General features: G+C 36.6%; 1 protein-coding gene across 1 annotated transcript; it reads left to right on the top strand.

Moving 5' to 3' along the window:
* Positions 1 to 13,420: 13,420 nt before the first annotated feature.
* On the top strand, positions 13,421 to 16,659 carry LOC111887885 (uncharacterized). The gene is made up of 7 exons (XM_023884024.3): positions 13,421 to 13,819; positions 14,271 to 14,380; positions 14,479 to 14,835; positions 14,921 to 15,153; positions 15,254 to 15,560; positions 15,654 to 15,933; positions 16,196 to 16,659. Exons 1-7 carry the CDS (start codon positions 13,631 to 13,633, stop codon positions 16,448 to 16,450), a joined length of 1,731 nt encoding a protein of 576 aa, XP_023739792.1. The 5' UTR covers positions 13,421 to 13,630; the 3' UTR covers positions 16,451 to 16,659.
* Positions 16,660 to 24,388: the final 7,729 nt, after the last annotated feature.

Here is a 24,388-nt window from a genome sequence, read left to right as displayed (position 1 = left end):
GTTTGGTTTGAAGAGAGAGAGGCTAGAGTTGAGCAGAACTTCGACCGCGGAAAGTTGCGTCTTCGGCTCTTCGGGGGTCTCGGTAGCGTAGATCTTTCGTCGCGGATCGAGTGCAGAAACCGAGGGCGTCGGGATGGTCTCTGGAGCTTGGAAGTATGAGAGAGCGTTTGAGAAAGTGTGTAAAACCCGTAGCTCAAACCCTCTATTTATAGTGCTGGAGGGTCGCGTACGCGGGGCGTACCACCGGAGTACGCTGGGCGTACGCGGTACGCGGGGCGTACTTCGGTTACGCAGGGCGTAAAAGTGGGTCACGGCTTACGACTCCGGTCTAGCTAAGCGTAGAGTTGCAGCCGATGGGACGCGACTCTGAGTCTAGTACGCGGGGCGTAATCTGAGATTACGCTGGGCGTACTCCAATCTCCCATCTTCTAAATTCCGTAACTTTCGCGTACGGACTCCGTTTTTCGCGTTCGTTATCTCCACGCGTAGGTGAGATTATGCTCTACAACTTTCATTTAGACTCCGTCGGCTAGTTTTGACTTTATTTTTAATGATATATTTTTAATAGGCCGGGACTCCTAAAGTCCGTTAAAAATTCATAGTTTCTTTATTCGACGTCGGTTTTTGTTTGTCTTTTTATCATTTTACTCTTATTGTGGAGATCTTCAACTCTCATTTAGGTTGCGTTAGCTAAATAACACTCGATCTTCAATTCGAGTTTTTAGCCCTCTACTACGGTTACGAAACTTTGGAAATTCGTAACTTCTTCATACGAGGTCCAAATTGGGCGATCTTTTTATGTATGTTTACAGTTTAACGAACTCTTCATCTTTTGTTTAGATACTTAAGGCTAAAATGCATTTTATTGAAATTTCACTTTTTACGTTAAATAGCGTTTTAACGGTGTGTCGTAATTATACGAGTGGTTATAATTTCTTCAATATAACTTGGTTTTGAACGTTCTTTATGTTTTTGGAAACCTTGGCACGTTATCTAATATTTGATGCATCCCAACTTAGATATTTGAACACTTTATTTTTGAGGTTAATTTAGTTGATTCCAAATAGTTTTCGTTGTATTTGACATTTGAGCGTTACACTGCTTTTGGAAAAATATAGGGTTGTCACACAGTAGTACATGAAACATAAATGAAAACCGTAAGCACAAAACTTAGTGAGTTCCCTAAACTACCACATACCATACATACATAAATAAAAACGTAATAGGCCCTGCCCGGTCGAGCCCTGCTCGGTATACAGATCTATCATTCATCAGGTCCCGGCCAACATCGAGCCTCGCTCGATATACAGATCTATTAGTCATCGAGCCCCCGTCCAGTAAACATATAAAACATATAATCATATAGAGATACAAACACATGCGAAAATCACAAAGATAATAGTCGGGCCCCACCCACTGAGTACAACGAGCCCGACCCAAACTTGCATAACAGGCCCCACCCACATAAAAATCATATATGCATAACCAGATACTAGCATACAGAATAAACATTGGTCCCCGCCCAACAAGCATACAAACACATACACATGCAAGAGTCACGCATACATCTAGCATCCTACATAACAAACCATGGGCCGACATTTGTGCCTTCGACCCGCTAAACACAGTGAGGAAACTCAACTCATACTGTCGAGTCTCACAGAAAAAATATTTGGCTGCTAGCCGCTAAAATACCCGTGCTAATAATCACAAAATAATCATCCAATCAATAATCAGATCACGACCCATGCTAAGTGTCCAAACTAGGGTAAAAGACCTTTTTACCCTTTCAAAAACTTGGCCCAAGGCCAAGGCCCAATCCAACAATCCAAAGGCCCAAATTCCAAATGAACACCCAAGACCCAAATATGGCCTAATTTTCCAAATTGGGCCCAAACCGTTCATGGGTCTTAATCCAAGGCCCAAAAATATTCCTAGCCCAAAACATTTGAATTTTGATGGCCCAACAAGGACCAAGGCAGCCAAAGTCTAACATAGCCCAATACCGAGAAGCCCACTACTCCGAAACCCAATTGCTGAGTACGCGGGGCATAACGCTAAGCTTACTGGCTTTAGGGCTTGTACGAGGCGTGTACGATATTGTACGCCCAACGTACTCCCCTGCTCAACCAACTTTCATTATTCAGCTCTTAAATGACTAAGTCCTTACTCCAACACTTAGATCTGACTTCCTTAAGGTGGTTTATCAAATAAAGTTGTCAACTTTACGTGCATGCATGGCTTAATGAAACTCTAAAAGCTCAAAAAGGACTTAATAGATGACTTAATGCATGCATGATACCATAAACACCATAAAGTGTGCACCTTTAAGCTTAAGAAACTCATAATTTGCCTAGATCTAAAAGAATAAGCCCTATAAATGACTTAACTCATCAAACTAGCCCAAAAGGGACCAAAAGCATAAAAACCATGAATTGAAGAGATCTAAACATACAAGGATAAAGATTGGGACTTTATACCTTACAAGTCACCAAAAGATGGAGCTAAATTTTGATCTCTAAGCTTCCCTCCAAAGAATGAGTCCACCAACTTCTTCTTCTTTCACTTCAAGGAGCATAAACCACCAAAACCAAGACCAAGGCTCAAGAATACTCAAAGAGGCTATTAGGGTCCGAGATTAGGGTTTTAGGGCGATGGAGGCTGGTAAAGAGGCCAGCCCTAGGGACTTAAGGACCTTATATAGGGTGCAACACCCCAAAATAAGGTTTCATTAAAACGCACATACACCCCGCGTACATAAGTATATGCCACGCGTATGTACCCGAATCTGCGATCCAACCTCGCATTAGTACGCTAAATGTACACACATGGTACGCCCTGCATAATAGCTTCTTATCTAGTATGCTAAGCTTACCCTATGGTACGCCTCATATACTAACAATAAGGGCCAAAATTGCAATGATACACTCCCACAGGGTCTAAACCGAAATCACAAAGAACCAAGCGTTACAACTCTCCCCCACTTAAATTAGTTTTCTCCCTCAAAATCATTCCTTACCATCTCAGGCATGCCAGCCATCTTGAGCAACACGACCACAACCCCAAGCATACAATAACCTTCCTAAAGGCAACTGAAACCAACCCTAGCATGGCTCTCCAAACCCAAAGATGAACGGATCCTTCCTCAGCCAAAACAATCCCATGTAGGAAAGCCACATCTACTTAACCTGAAATCTGAAGTTTCTAATTGGTTTGACTCCCTGACAGACTGCCCATACTGAACCATTGATAATTCCATTCCACTGGTGTTCCAAACTAACTATTCAACTTCTGATTACATGCGGTTCCCAATCGAAAATAGAATCACAGACCACAAACTGATGCCAACAAATTTTACTTAACCAAAGGAATTATATATTCCTTCGAGAAAAGGCTCGTCCTGATGTTAACGATTCCATGAGTACAATGAACAAAGCGAGACAAGCTGGGAGATAAACCTTCTAGTATTGAACAAGACACTGCTTCCTTTAACTGCCGAACCAACATAGCGCTGATGAGATTCTAAAACCCCATACTTCCCTGACCCCCACACAGATAGAACCAATCCAAAACACAATCACAAGATCCTGATCTACCATAAAAAATGAAACCATCCTTTAACCCTGAACCCTTCAACATATACCCTATTTCATTTCCTACTGAAATGAAGACCTTACACATAAACACTCACGATTCCCAACGTGAGTTCCCACCAAAACCAACTCAGTATATAATTCGCAATTGGGATCCAAGGACCTACACATGCATTTCATTCGAAATCTTCTGATTCACGGCAACCCCTCACTAAACTGAGATATAAAGATTCCAAAACCATCACTAAATCTACCAGATTCGCACTTGGTCCAGCCACCAGGTTCCCAAGAGTCCAAATGACAAGGCTATCCTAGCCTATGCATCCCTCTGCATCACTCACTGACCACATACTCAATCCTGCAAACCAGAATCCAATACCTCGACCCAATGGTCTCTAGCAGGTTCCACATGCATTTCCATAAACACATGGGTCTCGCCCTCGGGTCCCACCCAATCTATACCACAGAGCGGGCCATGCCCATGGTTCCCACCCATCTAGAGCTACACATGCCTGACTCCGCCTCAGACCCTAATGTTTCTAATCCTAAAACAAATAAATGCACTATGATACTCCTATCCGCCTTACCCAAGGCACGAACTGATCCTCCTTTATACACATGACCACCTCAATGATGGGCTACCTCAAACCGGTGAATGCTACGATCCCATCATAGTCTTACAACACTTCTAACCAACCATGGTTACCAACCATGGTCTTACCACACCCAAACCATCACAACCCCAATTATCCTAAGCCGAACCCGCATTCGACCGAATTCCAATCAGGTGTTCGGATCATGATTCGAACCCCAAGGCCTTCATCAAACAAGAACAGGAAGTGAGGCTCTAACATAACCCTCAACCTAGATCAATCCACAAGCCTGCTATACCTTACAAAGAAGACACTGACCAACTGTTGGAAGTTTTCTAGATGCCCAACTTACACAACTTCGATCCATACGACCCTGTGAGTCATCTCTCCTCCTGACTTGGATGTGTAACTTGCCCTAATTCCATACCCGATCTAACTCCCAAAAATTATGATCGATTCTCCCTCACTTGGATTCATTGAAGCTCTCCCACCCCACAAAATTTGATGGATCCCCAACCCATCTTATATTCTTATAACATGAACCGACTATGATATAAGCTTACCAATACCAGGGTTCCATTACTAGCCGATCTAAATGATCGCCCAACTCCTGGAATCCAGATAGATACTCCCCGAGATCCCAACAACCCGATAACCACAAACAATTCCCATGATACAACACCAACCCTGAAGTCCTTTATGCCAGTGACTAAAGACCGTAACCTTTGCTCGGAACTGGGGAATCTTCACCTCAACTCCCATCCTCAAAAGAATTTATGAATTCTAACCATCTATTATCCTTGCGATAATAAAATTTCCATGGAACTTCTAATGACCAAACAACTCATGCGACTGTCACCCCATCTTCTTACTACTACTCCTTCTCTAGCAACGGTAGTGATTGAACGCATAGGTTCTTCCATGGACAACTGCCGATCATAGCATAACAAATGCTAATACAACTAAACTCTAACTTCATTAGAGACCTAACCAACTAATCCGACCATAAACCTTCCAAACGATACCCCTAAACTGACCCCACCAACGAATCAGAACACAACTGTACAAACTAAAATCCGCTCAGCAAGATACGACTCATTAAAGACTCTTGGCATGCAAAATGGCATATAACAATTCTTGATGATATAACTCAGACAATAGAAAAGAACCAAACAAGAGATAACGCTTACCCAAACCAATACAAAATTCCCAAGCAATATAAATTCTGATAATAAACAAGAAGAAAGAAAAAGATAACATACCCGCAAAAGCGCCTGCCAGAATCATGACCTCATCTTCCTGCCGAGGTACCCACGATGGAACCTGAGCTATCGCAACCACTTAGTGTGGGCAGTTCGCATTGATATGACCAGGCTGATGAAAATGATGGCACAATTCTACCTATGGTGTGCATTCTTGGCGGAGGTGGCCCTTTCGTACGCACCTGCCGCACTTAGACCTGTTGTGCACATCCTCATGTGCCCATTCATCCTTCGTGCAACCACCACGACTCCTCGCGTCTCTAACAATAGTTATGGAAACACCCAACTACTTATATAACTGAGCCAGAACATGAGTGCTCCTCCTCTTCCCCATTTTCCTATCAGAACCAATCTCCTACTCTAGGGTTACCCCGGCCATCCCATCAATCACTTGAATAGCCGGGGTCTAACCCTCGAACCCGGAGACCAATTTATCAGTGACACAGCCAATGATGTCGGCTAACTCCTCACGTAAGGTTCGTGAAACCTCCGTGGCAATCCAATCATGGGATCAATCCTCCTGAAAACATGGTGCATAATCCACCTCTGATCCCAAATGACAAGAACTAACAATAGGATCCTCCTTCTTGAAAGATTCTAGGGCTCCACAAGCTTTGGGCTCCAGATGAGTTCCCAACTGCCCCGCTACAATCTCGGCTTGAAAAGCCCCAAGACAACCATACAAGAGCTCCAAAATCCCTTCCTTGACTGAACCAAAGATCACAAGAGTCCATTCCAACATACCACGAGTAATCTCCGATGAGATGAACTCCCGCAAGCGCTCATCGATCGGCTCAACACCTGCACCTGAGCCTAAATATAAACCCGAACCTTCTTCCTGAGTGCTCATCACGATACTGAAAAAGAAATATGCAAATGATCAAAACATACCCAAGAATCCTCACCCCTCAGGCTCCCTATATTTTTCGAAACTTTCCCCAATTCGAGTATGGATCCTTTGCTTTCAGTAGTACAAGCCCAATACTACCACCCACACCTATCCATACTTTCTTCAAGAATCATCCCAAATCCTCTAAGTCACCTTCTTAAACCGATACCCAAATACTCGCTACACAGTGCGACTAAACCCACTGAAGCACTACATAGACTTCCTAGGTTCCCAAACTCAACCTACCATCAGCTGCTGAAGAACTCCCCATAATTTTAGTTGCCCACCTCATGAATACAATCACATGCAACAAAGCTTAGATAATCCTTTAAGTAACAGACTCATCCCTACAACGGTTAGACTCAAACTTGAGCTACGTAATAGGGTCAAATACATCACTCTGAGATTATTCAACCTTTATCACATGCGACTTAACATATTCACTTAGCAGCCAACTCCCATTATATAAGAGTCCCAAAGAGAACAAAGCAAGAAACATTTCAACCCATAGAATAACTAAGAACATCTAATCTCACATACTACAACTCATGCTAGGAACTTCCACTTTCGCTTCCGCATGACTTATGCATACACATTATACCCGATCTAGCATCGTATGCTTCCTAGGCTACAAGGCAACACATATAAGGCCAATCTATCATTGACTAATCAGAACTAGTATGCAAGTCTACAAGCTCATACAATATGCATACAAGGCATCTCTCCTAGCATTCTATCATTCAAACATTGAGCAAATCCTTAGCCCTAACTAGCATGCGATTCATAGATTCATAAATCAAATCATATCAGATAACATGTATGGGTATTTTGGAAAAAAATTGGAACATCCCAAAAATATAGACCAAAAATTTCGTTTTAAAACGGTAATAAAACCCATCAATATCATCAATCACATAAAAATCATAGTCATGTATCTCAAAAACATCATCATATATGTCAATGTATCAAAATCATATATCATAAATCAAAGTGAATCCTCCTAGTCTAAAAACAGTGGTGTGTGCCATGCAGTCATCCCGAGATTTTCCCCTTACTAGCGAAAGTACCTGAGGCCAAAACTGAAAAATGTAAGCACGAAGCTTAGTGAGTCTCCCCAACTACCACATACCATACACATAACACATAAACATATCTTGGGCTCCGCCCCTGCTACATCAAGTCAACCTCGACATCGGCTTTCTTGGCATCAGTCCTCGCCCGACATCGAACCCTATTCGGCATCGGGCCCTGCCCGACATCGAGCAAATCTCGAAATACATAAAAGCATAATTAGTAATACACATAAACGTAAGCACATAAAGTTAACACTTAAACATTCCTTGGGCCCCGCTCGACATTGGACCATAATCCAATAACATACTAACATTCCTCGGGACTGCCCCGACATCGAACCGAAGTCCGGAAACATACAATACAAACATATGAAAGAATCACAAAGACATCAAGCATACAAGCATTCCTCGGGACCGCCCCGACATCGGATCGAAATCCGGAAAAGCATATAATCCTACATCGGGCCCCACCCGACATCGGACCATAGTACGAAACTACTACTAGCTAAACGGGCCGGCCTTGGTGCCTTAGACCCGTTCCTACTGGAGGAAACTCACCTCAAATGCTAGCTGTGAAATCTTGTGTGAGGAATCTCTGACGGCTGCTCCGATGATTCCCCGACTATCAATTTCACAATAACACTTAATCAAAATCTGATAATCCTTCTTAGGGTAAAATGACCATTTACCCCTGTTCAAAGTCAACATCTTGGTCGAAGTCAAAGTCAAGGTCAACTCCCAGTCAACCCAACTCGCCGAGTTATCTCCTAACTTGGCGAGTTTTGTACTACTTACACTCGCGGTCAACCGAGTCAACTCGTTGAGTCCCTTCATAGACTCATCGAGTTCTACCTAGCATACAATCGGGACAACCCCGACTTTAACTCGTCAAGTCCATTACTGGACTCGCTGAGTTCCCCTATCTGTTTGGGCTATCTTAATGGGTTAAGTCCCTACACTTCAGATTCAAGCTTCATACTTCACAATAACCCTGAAAAATGTCCTTTTAAGGGTAAAGTTTTTGACTTTACCCCTTAATAGCACTTCTTAAAGGGTTCAGCTCAAACCCTAATTCCTTGGGAGCTAGAACTTGGTCCTTAACCCTTCCATACACCAAAGTAAAGCATAACTTCATATCTAAACCCCTAACACTACTTGGATATGTAAAGTTCCAAGCTTTCCTTCCATGCATGGCCTTTTAGGGATAAAAAGGCCATACTAATGCTTAAAAGCTTGCATGGGGCTTCCATGGTCGTAAATTTTGCACCTTTATGCCATGGAATCCCTCCTAGATCCCAGATATGAAATATAAGTCACTTGGGACGTCCAAATCCCAAAGACCAAGGTTCTTGAACCAAAATCCTCATAAAATGGAAGTAAATTGATCTAAGAAAAGAATGATCAAGTTAGAGACTTGATTACCATAAAATGTAGCAAATGGAGTGTAGCTTCTGGATCTACTCCTTTCCTCTTGAGCCCTCTATCTTCTTTTTCTTCCACAAGCTTCAAGAACACAAAAGATCGCTTACAAATGGCTCACACACTCACAAGATGCTCTAGGGTTTCGTGGATTAGGGTTTGGGATAAAGAGGCTGTAAATGAGGCTAAGGGGTGGGGGTGAAGAAGCTTAAATAGGGTGCAAAATCCCGAAATTAGGGTTTCATTTTGGCCGATTTATTCGCCGAGTCGAGGGCTCTTGACTCATCGAGTAGATAGCTTAAACCTCGTGCATAATCTGCCTTCTACTCGATGAGTTAGGGCCACCAACTCGTCGAGTTCATGTCTTAAAATGAACAAATAAATAAGTTAAATGCATACCAGGAACCAAGCGTTACAAACTTACTTGAGCTCGGCTGATTGCATGCACCACACCCTTTCTTGGCTTAGAAAACTCTTTACTTAAAAATACATTTCTTTTTGAAAAACTTTACCACATCCTCAGTTTGAGTTCAGACACACCCGAGAGTATGTTCGAATCCCTCAAAATAAGGCTCCGATACCAACTTGTAACGTCCCAAAAATAAGACGCGAAAATCTAATTTTTAAATTAATAAGCCATTAAATCATATCATTTTCATAAAACCAAGGTAATAAAAGTTTTATCAATACATCATCATTATTAGTGTAAATCACAAAATGCGGAATCGAGTGTTGTGTGCCCTGCAATCATCCCAAACTCTTCCTTTTGAAAATAGTAGTACCTGAAACATAAACTGAAGACCATAAGCACAAAGCTTAGTGAGTTACCTAAACTACCACAAACCATACATACACAAATAAACATGTAATAGGTCCCACCCTGTCATTGGGCCCGCTCGGTATAGAGCCCCACTCGGTATACATATTTGTTAGATATCGGCCCCCGCCCAACATCGATCCCCGCTTGGTATATAGATCTGTCAGTCATCAGGCCCCGCCCAGTAAACATATAAAACATATAATCATATAGACATACAAACACATGTAGAAATCACAAAGATAATAGACGTACAGCCATCGGGCCCCGCCCACTGAGTATAACAGGCCCCAAAATTGCATAACGGGCCCTACCTACATACAAATCATATACGTATAACCAGATACTAGCATACAAAATAACCATTAGGCCCCGACCAACAAACATACAAACACATACCCATGTAAGAGTCACGCAGACATCTAGCATCCTACATAACAAACCATGGGCCGACATTGGTGCCTTTGACCCGCTAAACACAGTGAGGAAACTCACCTCGTAGTGTCGAATCTCATAGAACAAATCTTTGGGCTATTCTTTTGGGCTTAGGTGTTTGGTGTTTTGTTGGGCCATCTTAATGCAAGTGTTTGGACTAGGAAAAATTGGTGGGCCTTGGGGTAAGGCCCATGTAAGAGTTTAGGCCTAATTTGGAAAAATTAGGCCATGTTTGGGCCTTGAATGATTATTTGGTTTTGGGACTTTTGGATTGTGAGTTTAGGCCTTAGTCTTGGATCAAACTAGGTAAGGAGTAAATTGGTTATTTAATCTAACTATGGACCGAGGATTATGGATTGGAATCTAATTGTTAATTGGGTATTATTTGATATTGATAACTCGGGGATTTGTCGGACTAGCAACCAGGGATTTATCAGTGTGATTCAGCAGTGCGAGGTGAGTTTCCTCACTGTAATTAGTGGGTCGAAGGCACCAATGCCGACCCATGACCTGTTATGTTAGTTTACTCATTGTCTGTGTGACACTTGTATGTGTATATGCTTGTATGCTTACTGGGCGGGGTCCGATGGTTATTCTGTTTGCTATTACCTGTTATGATTATAGGAACTGTATATGGGAGGGGGCCGTCATGCGAGTTACAGCGGGGACCGTTATACTCATTGGGTGGGGCCCATTATTCAAGTTAGGGCGGGACCCATTATGATTATTGGGTGGGGCCCGTTATATACTCATTAGGTGGGGCCCGTTATATGCTATATATGTATGGTATGTGGTATCTTGGGGAACTCACTAAGCTTTGTTCTTACGATTTGCAGTTTATGTTTTAGGTACCTCTAGTTCCAAGGGGAAGGGCTCGGGATGATTGTAGAGCACACACCACCTCATTCTGTATTTTGTGATTTACTATGATTTAAGTTGATGTTCGATACACTTATTTTATCCGGATTGTATTGATGATGTTTTAGAATACTGATTTTATTAAATTAAAAATGAAATTTTTTGGGTCTTATTTTGGGACGTTACACATGATGTCTAAACAAACCGAATAATTAAATGATGTTTCATATCTTTTAAATGATACTCCATTCGTGTTCTTCAACCTTAAATCTCTTCTAAACTTCTGATTTTTGTAATAAACTTGTCTTCCAAGTTGGATCTTCCAAAGTATTCAAAAGCATAACAATTTGGAAAGAGGAGGCCTTCTATTTATAATAATTTGAGAAACAGGGGAATCACACCAATTGGGTTGATTTCAAAATTTACTCGAAACATAAGTGGAAGAAAATGACCCTTGAAGACCTAATTGTTTACCTCCATATTAAAGAGGAAGATAAAGTAGCTCAAAAAGTAGCTATAACCCTAACTCTAAAAAAGCTAATGTCGCGAAGCATGGTAAAGCTTCTATAAAGAACAAGTTTAGGAAGGTAATTCCAAAATAAATGGAAGGGTGCCAGTCTGGGAGCTAAAGGTAGAACTTTAAAAAAGAAGCTTCAAGGTAACTGCCACCATTGTGAACGACCCGGTTGCTAGGCTGTAAATTGCAAGATTTCAAAGTGAGACAAAGCAAAAGAGGTAAATGTTATGAAGAAAATAACCAAATATGTGGTTGAAATTGATCTTGCAGTGGTCATCTCTAAAGTCAACCTCATGGAGTCTAACCCGAGATATTAGGGGATTGATACGAGAGCTACCCGACATGGTTGATCGAATCGAGAATGGTCAAAAACTTCAAAGTTCTGGAAAATGGTGATAAAATATTCATGGTAAATTCATAAACTTTCGATATACAAGGTGTTGGAGAGATCGTATTAAAGATGTTAGGAAAAGAGTTGACGTTGAATTATGTGTTGTATATACCAGAGATTTGTATGTATCCGGGTGGTTGTTGAATAAGTATGTTTTTTTGCTTGGTGTTTGAGTCAGATAAGTTTATGTTAAGAAAAAATGGTATGTATGTAGGCATAGGGTATGTTCAAACTGTATGTAATGACTATTCAACCAAATGCCAATGGAATGAATGACTCTTCTACTTACTTGCCCGATTCTTTAAATATTTGGCATGTTAGATTAGGACATGATAATTTTGATACTCTTCGACTCTTACTTTAACTTGATCACATATCACATTTTCACATTGTGTTTATGCATATTGAAGATAGAATGAAGTTTGATTTTCGTTGAAGATTGTTGGATTCATGAAAGGGAAATAGTGGAGAACCAACTACCTAATGGATCGCGTAAGATTGCTTTCTGAACTAATATTTCCACCCTATGCCCAGGTTACATGAAATCCAATCTAGGATAATCCTAAGGGACACTTGTGAATATAGACACAGAAACACAAACCAAATTGCCACACAAATTCTGAGTTTGCTATAGAAGAAAGATAGAGCCTCATAGAGAGTATTTATGGCTCAATAGAGGAGCCATATTTATTCTTGACAGATTAGAGTTTCTATCTTCCAAATTAGTTAAGAGAATCACAGATTTAATGGCTTAATTAATGGTTTCTAAAACAGACAAAATTTCTCAATCTTACCATAATTACCATTATAATTCGGATTTTCCATGATGAAACTAATTCAAAATTTCAAAATCTTTTGCGACCACGATCAACGGGCCCACCGTTAGGGGCTCTGCCCCTTGGACCCCGTTAAGGGCTCTGCCCCTAAGACCTTGCAAGGGGGCACGACCCCTTTGACCTCCACTATTTTGTCGTACCGACTTATAATTCGATCTTATATATGCATACACGCGCTTGCACTCACCAAACATATAATATAGAGTACAAAAATCTCTTAGCTCACATATTAATTCCAGTTACACAAAATGTCTGGTGACACTAAAATCACTAACAAAAATGTCATTTTGAAGAAACACAAGACTAGAGACTAGGGGTGAGCAAACCAAAACCAAGAATCCGAGAACCCGACTAAAACCGACGAAACCGAAAGCGGAAAAACCGAAACCGCAGCAAAACCGACATTGAAAAGATAGTATATGACATGGTTTGCCTATTTGGTATCGTAATCATCAAAATCCAACCACCTAAAGCAAAGGGCTATCGACAATTGTCTTCGTAACGGGCTAAATGCCATATTTGGAAAAAGCTTCTCAAATTTAGAGTAAATTCTTTAGAGTAAAACCAATAAAAGCATATAAACCTTATGTTTGTGTTAAAGAATAATGGTTTTCATGTAAACCAAAAAATAAATAGATAAAAAGAAAGATAATCTCTAATTTATATTTTATCCCATATCCAGATATACTTCACAATGTACAACGTGTACTTTTACAAGTTTTTTTTTTTTTTTTTTGTGAACCACGTGTACTTTTACAAGTAAAAAGCACATTTTGCTGAAACCGCCATAGCAACGCAAAGTTGTAATTTGTCCCAAAAATTGTACCAGTAAACAAAGCAGCGTAAGCTTACTTTTATACTCTCCCCACCCCCTTCGTCACTGCCTGCCGCCATCGATTCCTCTCTCAGCTATCTCACATCTTCAAACTTCGTTAATTTCGTCTAAAATGTCGACGAACTCACCGCCGGCGGCTGCCGGCAGTGTTGCGTCGGTTGATTCGGTCACCGATGGATTGGAGAAGCAGGGTTCTACCGAAGACGTAAGTGTTAAGTTGAAGCTTGAAGATCTGAATTGGGATCATTCATTCGTTCGGGAGTTGCCTGGCGATCCACGAACCGATACCATCTCCCGCGAGGTAAAATTTCAAAATTTGACTATAAAAAAAGTGAAAGAACGATTTCCCCCAAACTGTTCGATTTTCGTTTGTTGCGTGCATGATCGAGATATATAAATCCGTGTGAACTTCTATGCGATTTTAGATCTCGAATTCAGAAATTTACGTGCTTGATTACATTTTATCATGTAAAGTCGCCAACTTGCCGTTGGAATCTAAGTTTTCAGTTGTCGTAACATTACAGGAATTTAAAGAACTAAATAGTGACCGAATCTTTTCCTTGGTCTGGAACTAATACCATACAATTAAGGCTTGATTTCATGAATCATGAATCCAACTGCAATTGAATTTGAGTACTGTAACAGAGCAGCATTGTTTCTGATAATCCTGTTATATAATATCTCACTTCCAGGATTTGAATCATCTTAATACAAAGTAAATTACTCCAAAAACCCAATGAACTTTGTTTCAGGTGCTTCACGCTTGCTACTCAAGAGTCTCTCCATCTGCTGAAGTAGAAAACCCTCAGCTTGTCGCATGGTCAAACTCAGTTGCTGAAATCCTAGATTTAGATCCTAAAGAGTGAGTTCTTCACTTCTTTTCACATGTTAAAATCTCATTCATTAATCAATCTTTCTAATGTCAATATCACAATATCATCATTTTCATTCCTATTTCAGATTCAAAAGATCTGATTTTCCATTAATATTCTCGGGGGCATCTCCATTGAAGGGAGGGTTGTCTTATGCCCAATGTTATGGCGGGCATCAATTTAGGGTTTGGGCAGGGCAGTTGGGTGATGGTCGGGCAGTTACAGTTGGTGAGCTTCTGAATTCCAAATCCCAAAGATGGGAACTTCAATTAAAAGGTGCAGGAAAGACTCCATATAGCAGATTTGCAGATGGTTTAGCAGTGTTACGTAGTAGCATTCGTGAATTCCTTTGTAGTGAAGCAATGCATTTTCTTGGAATTCCAACCACTCGTGCACTTAGCCTTGTTACAACTGGAAAATACGTGAGACGTGACATGTTTTATGAGTAAAAAATCTCACTTCCTTTTTCTATTTATAGTCAACCTTCCAAAACTTTGATCTCAAATAAGATTTGATTTCTTTAAATGTAGTGGCAATCCAAAAGATGAACCTGGTGCAATCGTGTGTCGTGTGGCCCAATCTTTTCTTCGTTTTGGCTCTTTCCAAATACACGCTTCACGAGGCGAAGAACACTTCAACATTGTTAGAAGTTTATCTGATTACACCATCAAACACCACTTTCCTCATATAGAAACCATGACAAAAAACGACAGTTTATCTTTCTTTACCAATGATGTAGATCTAACTTCAAACAAGTATGCAGGTGAATGAATATTCATCAACTTTCACATTTTCTTTTCCGGGAAATAAAATAATTTACTTATTTGGCTTCAACTTTTTTTTTTTTTTTTTATATATATCAGCTTGGTTGGTGGAAGTTGCTGAACGCACTGCTTCACTAATTGCAAAATGGCAGGGTGTGGGGTTCACACATGGTGTTTTAAATACAGACAACATGAGCATATTAGGGTTGACTATTGATTATGGCCCTTTTGGGTTTCTTGATGCTTTTGACCCTAGATTTACTCCAAACACAACTGATCTTCCTGGAAGAAGATATTGTTTTGCAAATCAACCTGATACTGGTTCATGGAATATAGCCCAGTTTGCATTATCTCTTTTATCTGCTAAACTCATTAACAAGAAAGAATTCGAATACGCCATGGAAAGGTCAAAAAAACATTTATTCTGAATTCCTTTTCCTTTTCCTTTTTCTTTTATTTGTATTGAAGTGAAGAATCTTGTGTTCTTGATTCGTTGCAGATATGGTGATAAATTTATGGATGAGTATCAAGCGATAATGACGAAAAAGATTGGATTGTTAAAGTATAATAAAGAGCTTGTTAATGAACTACTCAACAACATGGCTGTTGACAAAGTTGATTACACAAACTTCTTTAGATTACTTTCCAACATCCGTGTTGATTCCAATTCCGATGTTCCGGAGTCGGAATTGTTGATTCCGCTCAAGTCTGCTTTGCTAGATATTGGAAAAGAGCGAAGAGATGCTTGGACTAGCTGGATGAAACATTATAGAACCGAGGTAAACTTAGTATTATAATTTAGGGTTTATGACTTTATGTTATAATTTAGCAACAAACTCCAATGTTTGTTCAAACTATTACCATTATGACCTGCTATAGTAGGTTTTACTGGTTACCCTTGGGGTAAAAGGTAAACCTGGTATAGCAGGTCATAATGGTAATTTTGAATAAACATTAGAAGTTGGATACCCTCCCAAACATTAAACCCTAAATTTTAAGTTTGTTTTTGTTTTTGAGATGGTGGTTTCCTTTTATGTGTAGTTATGTGCTAGTGGTGTTTCGGATAAGGAAAGGAAAGCTTCAATGGATTCAGTGAATCCGAAGTATGTTCTTCGGAATTACCTATGCCAAAGTGCGATTGATATGGCGGAACAAGGTGATTTTGAAGAGGTGAGACGGTTGTTAAAGGTAATGGAAAGGCCGTTTGATGAGCAGCCCGGAATGGAAAGGTACGCGCGGTTGCCACCCGCGTGGGCTTATCGCCCGGGTGTATGCATGCTCTCTTGTTCATCGTGAGGGTTTTGGGTCTCACTAAAAGCTATAAGTTATATATAATACCAAATTATACCAAAAAGATTAAAATGTGCATAAGAGTTATAGATTATGTGGTATTTATAAGGTTTTTAGGGTTTTGTTTTTTAGGTCATAGTTATAAATGGTTATATGTTTTGTTGTTTGATCTCTCGAGCGGAAGCTTAAAGGTAAGCGGTTGTTAAAGATTTTAACTTTTCGATTCTTTTTTTTTTTTTTTTTTTTTTTTTTTTTTTGTTAATACCTCGAACGAGGCCCGTTACATGTAGGGAAGTTATTTGGAAGAATAAATTTAGGATATATTTAGTGTTGGGTCGTAACAAAAACAAGTGTTCACACTCAAAAATATAATAATGTTGTAAATTCGATGTAATTAAAACATAGCAACATTAAACTAAAATTTTTATAGAAAGAACAAAGGGGAATTGGAGAGAGTTTGATCGCTTAATGAGAGTATATTCAAGAGTATATTGTACTTTCTTTTACATCAAATGATATTTTGTACTAAAACTTACCTTATTCATGTATCATCAAATAGCAAACAAATAGTTAAAAGATTTGACAACTCTTGAAAATTGATCATCTACTTGGTTTGCATGATTCTTCATCAACTAGACCAATTATTTATAACACTTCGTGTTAGATGAAGTGTTTTTGATTTTGAGTACAATTTTGATGTACTACCTCATTTAAAACATTGTTAAAGAAAAATTAATGGGTAAAAACCTCTGTGAATGGAAAAAACTTACTGGAAAAAAGTGCAATGTATAATTGACTTTCCATCATTTTGATACACATTAATCGATCACATGTCACATTACGAGACCATTGATATGTTTTCTAAAGATTAAAGTAAGAAGTACCTTCATAAAAAAGCCTCTTACATTGTTGTTTGATTGAACATATTTATTTCAACTTGATTGCCATTTATGAGCATTTGAGTGTACTTGAAGAACTTTGGTGATATATATATTTGTCTTCTCACTCTTGATATATCATTTTTTAATTTGAGTGACACATGTGTTATCTTCATATATAAAAGTTGGACCTTATGTTTATCTTGTCCATATGAAGTCTAGATGAAATTTGTCATCGATCTTAATCTTGCACACTTTCTATTAGCTTGATTTAACGCAATAACTTTAACATGATTTGAAGATGTAACAAGTGCTTTTGAGAAAACCAGGAAATTATAGTATCTCCATTCATGAATGCATATCCAATTTGAGATCTAGCGTTAGGACGATAAGACAGATAGCCCAAATTTGCATAAAGGAAAACGACTTGCGAGGGTAATTACCTTTTCGTATTGTTCACGTTTAGGTAACTTTATTTTTTTGAACACATTTAACCATTTAACTTGTTAAATGTGTTCACATATTAAAGAAAGTTGTTTAAACTGTGAACATTTGTTTTTTACAAAATTTTTAAAGTTTTTTTTTATAATTTCTTACAACATTTTTATAGTATTTTTTTCCTATAGGTTTTTCTAATACAATGTTCTAAATCTTTGTTTATAATTTTTTTTAAAACTTTTTTTTTATTCTTTCATATAATTTTAATACAAGTGCTTTTATAAATATTCTAAAATTTTCTTATAAGTATTTAACTTGTTTTTTTATTTATTTTTATTTTTTATTTATTTTTATTATTTTTATTTCTTTTATTTTTTTTAATTTTTTTTTATCTTTTAGTACAATTTTTTATAACTTTCGTACATTTATTTCTAAACTTTCTTTTACAACATTTTAAAGTGTTTCACAGATTTTGTATGATAGTTTAATATATTTTTTTTATTACATCTTAAAATACTTTCGTTAAATACTAGTTTAAAACGTCGTATTAAAAAATTAAAAGTTTATAAACTTCTAATTAAAAAGTATTAAAAAGTTGGAGTAATTTTAAAACATTTACATTATATATATATATATATATATATATATATATATATATATATATATATATATATATATATATATATATATATATATTTATATGTTAAGTAATATTTTCTTTTTATTTTTTTAAAAGACCATCCATACTTATTGTTACATATTTAATTTATTTAATTTTATTTTTAGATACTATTTACATTAAAAATATTGTCTATACTTAAAAACAAAAGAAACCAAGTTATAAGAGGTTATATAAAATATTTCACAAAACAAAAACATATTTATTAATTAAAAAGTAAAGTTTAAAATTGATCAATATTTAGAAAGTTATGGATATTTTAAAAATAATGTTTGAGAAAAATAATACAAACAAATATGAAAAATAAAATTGCTATTAAAAGTGGGAAAAATGACTTATCAAGGTAATTAATTTTTCATTTTGTTTACATTTAGGCGACTGTTTTTTTTTCGCACACATTTAATCATTTGACTTGTTAATTTGTTCACATATTACCATTATCATCTGCTATAGCTGGTGACAATGACAATATGTGAACACATATAACAAGTTAAATGGTCAAATGTGTACAAAAATAAAGAAGTTACCTAAATGTGAACAAAGCGATAAAGATGATTACCCTAGTAAATAATTTTCTCTTTGCATAATTAATTAAACTTTGTTTTGAATCGTCATGAAAAAAATATACATAAATTAGCAATTCCTCAAAGGTATCAAAATACATGCTTATCCCGTTCCAATGTTTTTTTGGTGATGAACCAACATTTCTAACAAGTTTATAATAAAAGAAATATCATGCCTAGTATAATTGGTAAGATATATTCGAACCATAATCACATTAAAGTATGATGCTTTTAGAACAAGAACCTCTTTGTTTTCTTTGCACATGTGAAATGGATTCTTATCAACATTTAGTGATCTTACGGTCATTGAAGTGCTTAAAGGTTTGTACATTCCATATTGAAATGTTCAAGACCCCTTCTGTATAATTTAAGTGATGCACAAGTATCCCTTTAAGTATATGCTCACTATGTACCTAAGACAATATTTGATTTTTCCTTTCATTTCAAATTTTTCTATAAAAATCAATCACTTCAAGAAATGGTTTCCAATAATGTGTAGATCATCAATCGTAGACAACTATAGTCACATATCTAGATATTGTTTTCTTAATAAATACGCCTAGACAAATTGTATTATTTTTATAATCTTTGCTTGTTAAGTAATTAATTAAAGAATACTTCCAAATTGCTTTAACTCAGACAAAGATCTTTGTAGTTTAATAAAATACATTTAATTGGGTTTTGTATTCGATGCTTCAGAAATATTAAATCGTTTAGGTATTTTCATATAGATACCATTTTCAAGTGATTTATAGAAGTATGTAACAACATCCATAAACACATAACCCTAAATTTTTAAAGATTGATAGGTTGTTTAAATATCTAAAAGTGGTTGCATATATAATTAGAGAATATGTTTAATCATAATCAGTTCCTAGTCTTTAAGGGAAATCTTGAGCCACAAGCATGACTTTGTAACTTACAATCTTGTATTTGTTGTGTTTTTTTTTTTTTTTTTTTTTTTTTTGTAGGGTAAATAGCAAAAAAAAACACTCAGTTTACACTAAAATTCAAATTTGACACTGTGTTTTTTTTTTTTTTTTTTTAATTTCAAATTTGACACTGTGTTTTCCAATTTGTTATAATTCTGACCACTTGACCGGTCAACCAGGTTACATGATGACGTGTCAGTTTTGATGACGTGGCATGCTGACGTGTCAAAATTGAAATTTTTTTCCACAAAAAACACTAAGTTTTTACTTTTTTTCGATTTTGACACTAAGTTTAATTTTTCTTTCAATTTTGACACTATGTTTTTTTGTTCCAAATTGAACATCATTTTTTCCAATTTTGTTTTGAAACTGTATAAATATTTTTTTTAATACATTTAAACCGTATAAATATTTTTTTTTCAATTAAAAACCACAGTTTTGTATAAACACAAGTTTTTGTTTTTTTTTGTTTTTTTTTGTTTTTTTTTTTGTTTTTTTTTTTTTTTTTGCATTCAAACCGTAATTATATGTATAAATATGTATTAGTTATATAAAAACTGTATTTTATATATTAAATACGCAACTTTAAAATGAGTTTGGAGGTTTGGAGACGTGTAACCGATCGATGTCAAGTTTGCAACCATGAAATTTTTAAACGAAAAAAATATATTTATACAATTTAAAATGTAATAAAAAATATATTTATACGGTTTCAAATGAAAAAGTGTTAAAATTAAACAAAATTTGATAAATGATGTTCGATTTGGAACAAAAAAACATAGTGTCATAATTGAAAGAAAAAATTAAACTTAGCGTCAAAATCGAAAAAAAAATGAAAACTTAGTGTTTTTTGTGAAAAAAATTCAATTTTGACACGTCAGCATATCATGTCTGCATGCCACGTCAGCATGTAACTTGGTTGACTAGTCAAGTGGTCATAATTATAACATATTGGAAAACACAGTGTCAAATTAGAATGTTGGTGTAAACAGAGTGTTTTTTTTTTTTTTTTTTTTTTGCTATTTACCCTTTTTTCTATGAAAACCCATCCATACCCTAATGGTTTAGAACTCTAGATGTGAGAATAATTAGCCCAAAAACATTTCTCTTATCAAGATAAGTTAATTTAGATTAAATAACATAACCTCTTTCCGTTTAACATAGTCATGTGTATTTTGACAATCAATGACATGCATAGAATCACATGCAACACAATAAGAAAACATGCCATCTATATTATCAGTTTCATTTAGGGCACATATTATTTTTGTATTACCATAAGTGATTGCAATCTCTTTATTATTATTATTATAATTATCATTTATTTACTCTTAAAGGGGATTTTTGATATTTTATGTTTATCTATGAACTCTTTTCCTAACGATAAGGATCATTTTCTATTCATCTTATTTTCCTAGGATTCTTATCCTTAGAACCAAACAGTCTTCCACTCTTTAGGCGTGTTTTATACACTTGTGTGACTTTATCATCAAAATATATATATATATATATATATATATATATATATATATATATATATATATATATATGGTTTAGTTATCCTTTTTTTTTATCATGGGTATGTGATTTTCCATTTCTTGGGAATAAATTATATTTTAAGCTTTCTTTTTTGCATTGTTTAGTGTGTGGATAAAGATATGATAAAAAAGGTCCATGCTATGAAACATACCTTTCTTGAATTTTAATTACTTCCCTTAATGGTGGAAAGATTGTATCACAAATTGGTAAAAGAAGTGTTGTAAAAACATCACCAATCAAAGGCAAAAGATATCTTATGATAGAAATGCTCTGATATCCAATATTTATTCCCAACCTTATTTATGAAACATACCTTTCTTGAACTTTAATTACTTCCCTTAATGGTGGAAAGATTGCATCACAAATTGGTAAAAAACAAGAAGTGTTGTAAAAACATCACCAATCAAAGGCTAAAGATATCTTATGATAGAAATGTTCTGATATCCAATATTTATTCCCAACCTTATTTGAGGACATATTATTATGCGTTGTGGTGGTGCAGTAAGAACATATATTGCACATCAAAAAATTCTAAGATGGGAAATATTTGACTCTTGATTAAACATATAAAAAAAGTTATAAGCATATTAGGTAGTAGATTTCAATTATTTAAAGAAATTATTTGCATTGTGTTTTAAGTGAAGTTGTATATTAGGAATAAATTGGCTTTAGAGTTCACAGGAAAAAAAAAAACAAAAGACATGTAAAGAGACGTAACAACCATATGATCATAATGTCTTGGCAAAAAGAATGCAAGCAAACTACATCTGAGTACTTGATATGCTTATATCCATATTGCAACCACAATATACTAGGTTTCAACATGGATAATATATGTATACGTTATAAAGGGGTGTGGTATGTGAGTTTTTGTGCAAATCTTCATCTTAAAATATAGGGCAAATTACAGAAAATGTATTATTTTTATTTACCTGATAAGTTATTGTATGTTTATTATTTCCACCAAAACCATTGCCAACAATTTTTTTTCTCAAAACCTATGACATCCCAGAATTTAGGTCAAAAACCGTGAACGGTCAATTCACAGTAGATTTCTTTGTAATTTAACATTGAGTTTTAGTGCGTTTTTTGTAAAATAAATGAGTTCATTTCAACTAATATAATATATCAGATGGAATCTTACTTCCAAATGTGTAAACTGACAAACAAATCAAACAACTCAAACTGAAACCCTATTAATGCGTCTGAAAAAAAATGAAATTTCGTATTAAGCAGTTGCGGGCAAAACAAACATTCTAGTCTCGTAGTATATGTTTCATTGTTTCCGACAATATAAAGAACGTCCAAAACAGAGTTCATATGCAAAAGTTACGACTGCTTTAAGAATTCAAAAACCAGTATAATAATGATTTTCTTAAAACTGCTAAAACCGTTTCTCTCTGTTGAGGGACTTGCATACCCCATATGAAAATTACAAAAGCATTTTTGGACTCATGCTATAGTCTATTATTTAATTTCATAATTGAAATATTTCTAGTAAAAATATTTATAAAAGTCGAAAAATCAGACGTTTTTGGATTAATTAAACGCTAATCGTTAAACGCGATTTCCTGGATTTCTACAACTCGAAAAATTAATACATCCGAGTGTTTGAAACCCTTGTAGTGGAGACTACCACTTGCCATTTTTTAAAAAATGATTGTTATCGAGATTGATGGCATACAAATTGCAAAAATTAGAAAATATTTATAAAAGTATGAAAGAATTATGTAACATTCCTGGCTTTCAAGTATTTTCAAATCCTTCATTTGGTTTTTAAATATGTCATTTTGGGTCCTTGGAGTATAAAGATGTGGCCTTAAGTAGCCCTAGTGGCAAAGTGGTAATTTTTGTGAGCATGGGTAGTACGCTGCGCGTACATGTGTGTACGCTAAGCGTACTAGTGTCTGGGTGAAACTCTAAATTTTAGGGTTTGAAGAGTATTTAAGCAACTTTATGGATCATTTAGCCTCACTCTTTCAACCTTCAAGTCCTTGAGCCATTCTTAGCAAACTCTAACCTCATAAGTGAGTGTTTTGAGCTTAAAGTGTGTTATTTGTGTGCTTAAAGGAGAAGGAAGTGCATCAAGGAGTCAAGGAAGTAAAACAAGCTTGTAGATCTTGGATCATCATCTTCTTGGGAAGCTCCAATGTAACACCCTAATTTTCTGGATGTGGAATCTTGAGGGTTTAGTGCAAGTTGGAGGGCTTACTCGACGAGTTGGTTGGCCCCAACTAGTCGTGTAGGAGTTGATCAGGACGCGTGGGTTAGGAAGGCTACTCGTCGAGTTGTAGGGATGGACTCGACGAGTTGAGGCTGTGTGATGAAACCCTAATTTCTTGGATGTGCAACCTATTTAAAGGACCTTAAGTCCTTTACCCCGCCCCCTTACCACCTTTCATGTCCAGAGAGTAACCCTAGCAAGCTAAGTGTGTTTTTGGAGTATTCTTTGAAGATTCTTGAGGACCTAGAGGCTCAGAACGAGGGAAAGCTTGTAGACCCAACATCTACATCGTGTTGGCATCCAGTGGTAGGTAAAAAGTCTCTACCTTGGCCTTCAATTCCTTAGATCTCTTCTTATGTGAGTTTATGGGCTTTTTGGTGCAAAATGAGGGCCATTCTCGAGTTAAGCTTGCCCAGAGGGTATGAGTTTTAGATCTGGAATTCTCTAGGTCCCATGTACATAAAACTTCAAGCTTTATGAAGCTTTGACTCGTCTTCATGTCCTAAACCCATTCTTGAGCTTAGTTTTGGGTGATTTAGCCTTGGGAGGCCTTGCATGATCGTAAAGTTAGCAACTTTACATGGTAACTCCATCCTCGGAGGTTGGATCTGGAGTTTGAAGCATTGGAATTGTCTGGAATGAGTCTAATGAGAAAGGGCTGAGGAACTCGGCGAGTTGAGTTGGGTTTTCC

The sequence above is a fragment of the Lactuca sativa genome, chromosome 1 (genome assembly GCF_002870075.4).
Source record: "Lactuca sativa cultivar Salinas chromosome 1, Lsat_Salinas_v11, whole genome shotgun sequence".
Classification (NCBI taxonomy): domain Eukaryota; kingdom Viridiplantae; phylum Streptophyta; class Magnoliopsida; order Asterales; family Asteraceae; genus Lactuca; species Lactuca sativa.
Note: the sequence above shows the minus strand (reverse complement) of the source record. Positions and strands in the feature narration are given on the sequence as shown.

Bases quoted from the DNA above. Each gene is read 5' to 3' on its own strand.
- LOC111887885 (XM_023884024.3), top strand. From the start codon at position 13,631: ATGTCGACGAACTCACCGCCGGCGGCTGCCGGCAGTGTTGCGTCGGTT. The intron at 14,381-14,478 runs GTGAGTTCTTCA...TTCCTATTTCAG, and splicing joins CTAGATTTAGATCCTAAAGA to ATTCAAAAGATCTGATTTTC. The intron at 15,154-15,253 runs GTGAATGAATAT...TATATATATCAG, and splicing joins AACTTCAAACAAGTATGCAG to CTTGGTTGGTGGAAGTTGCT.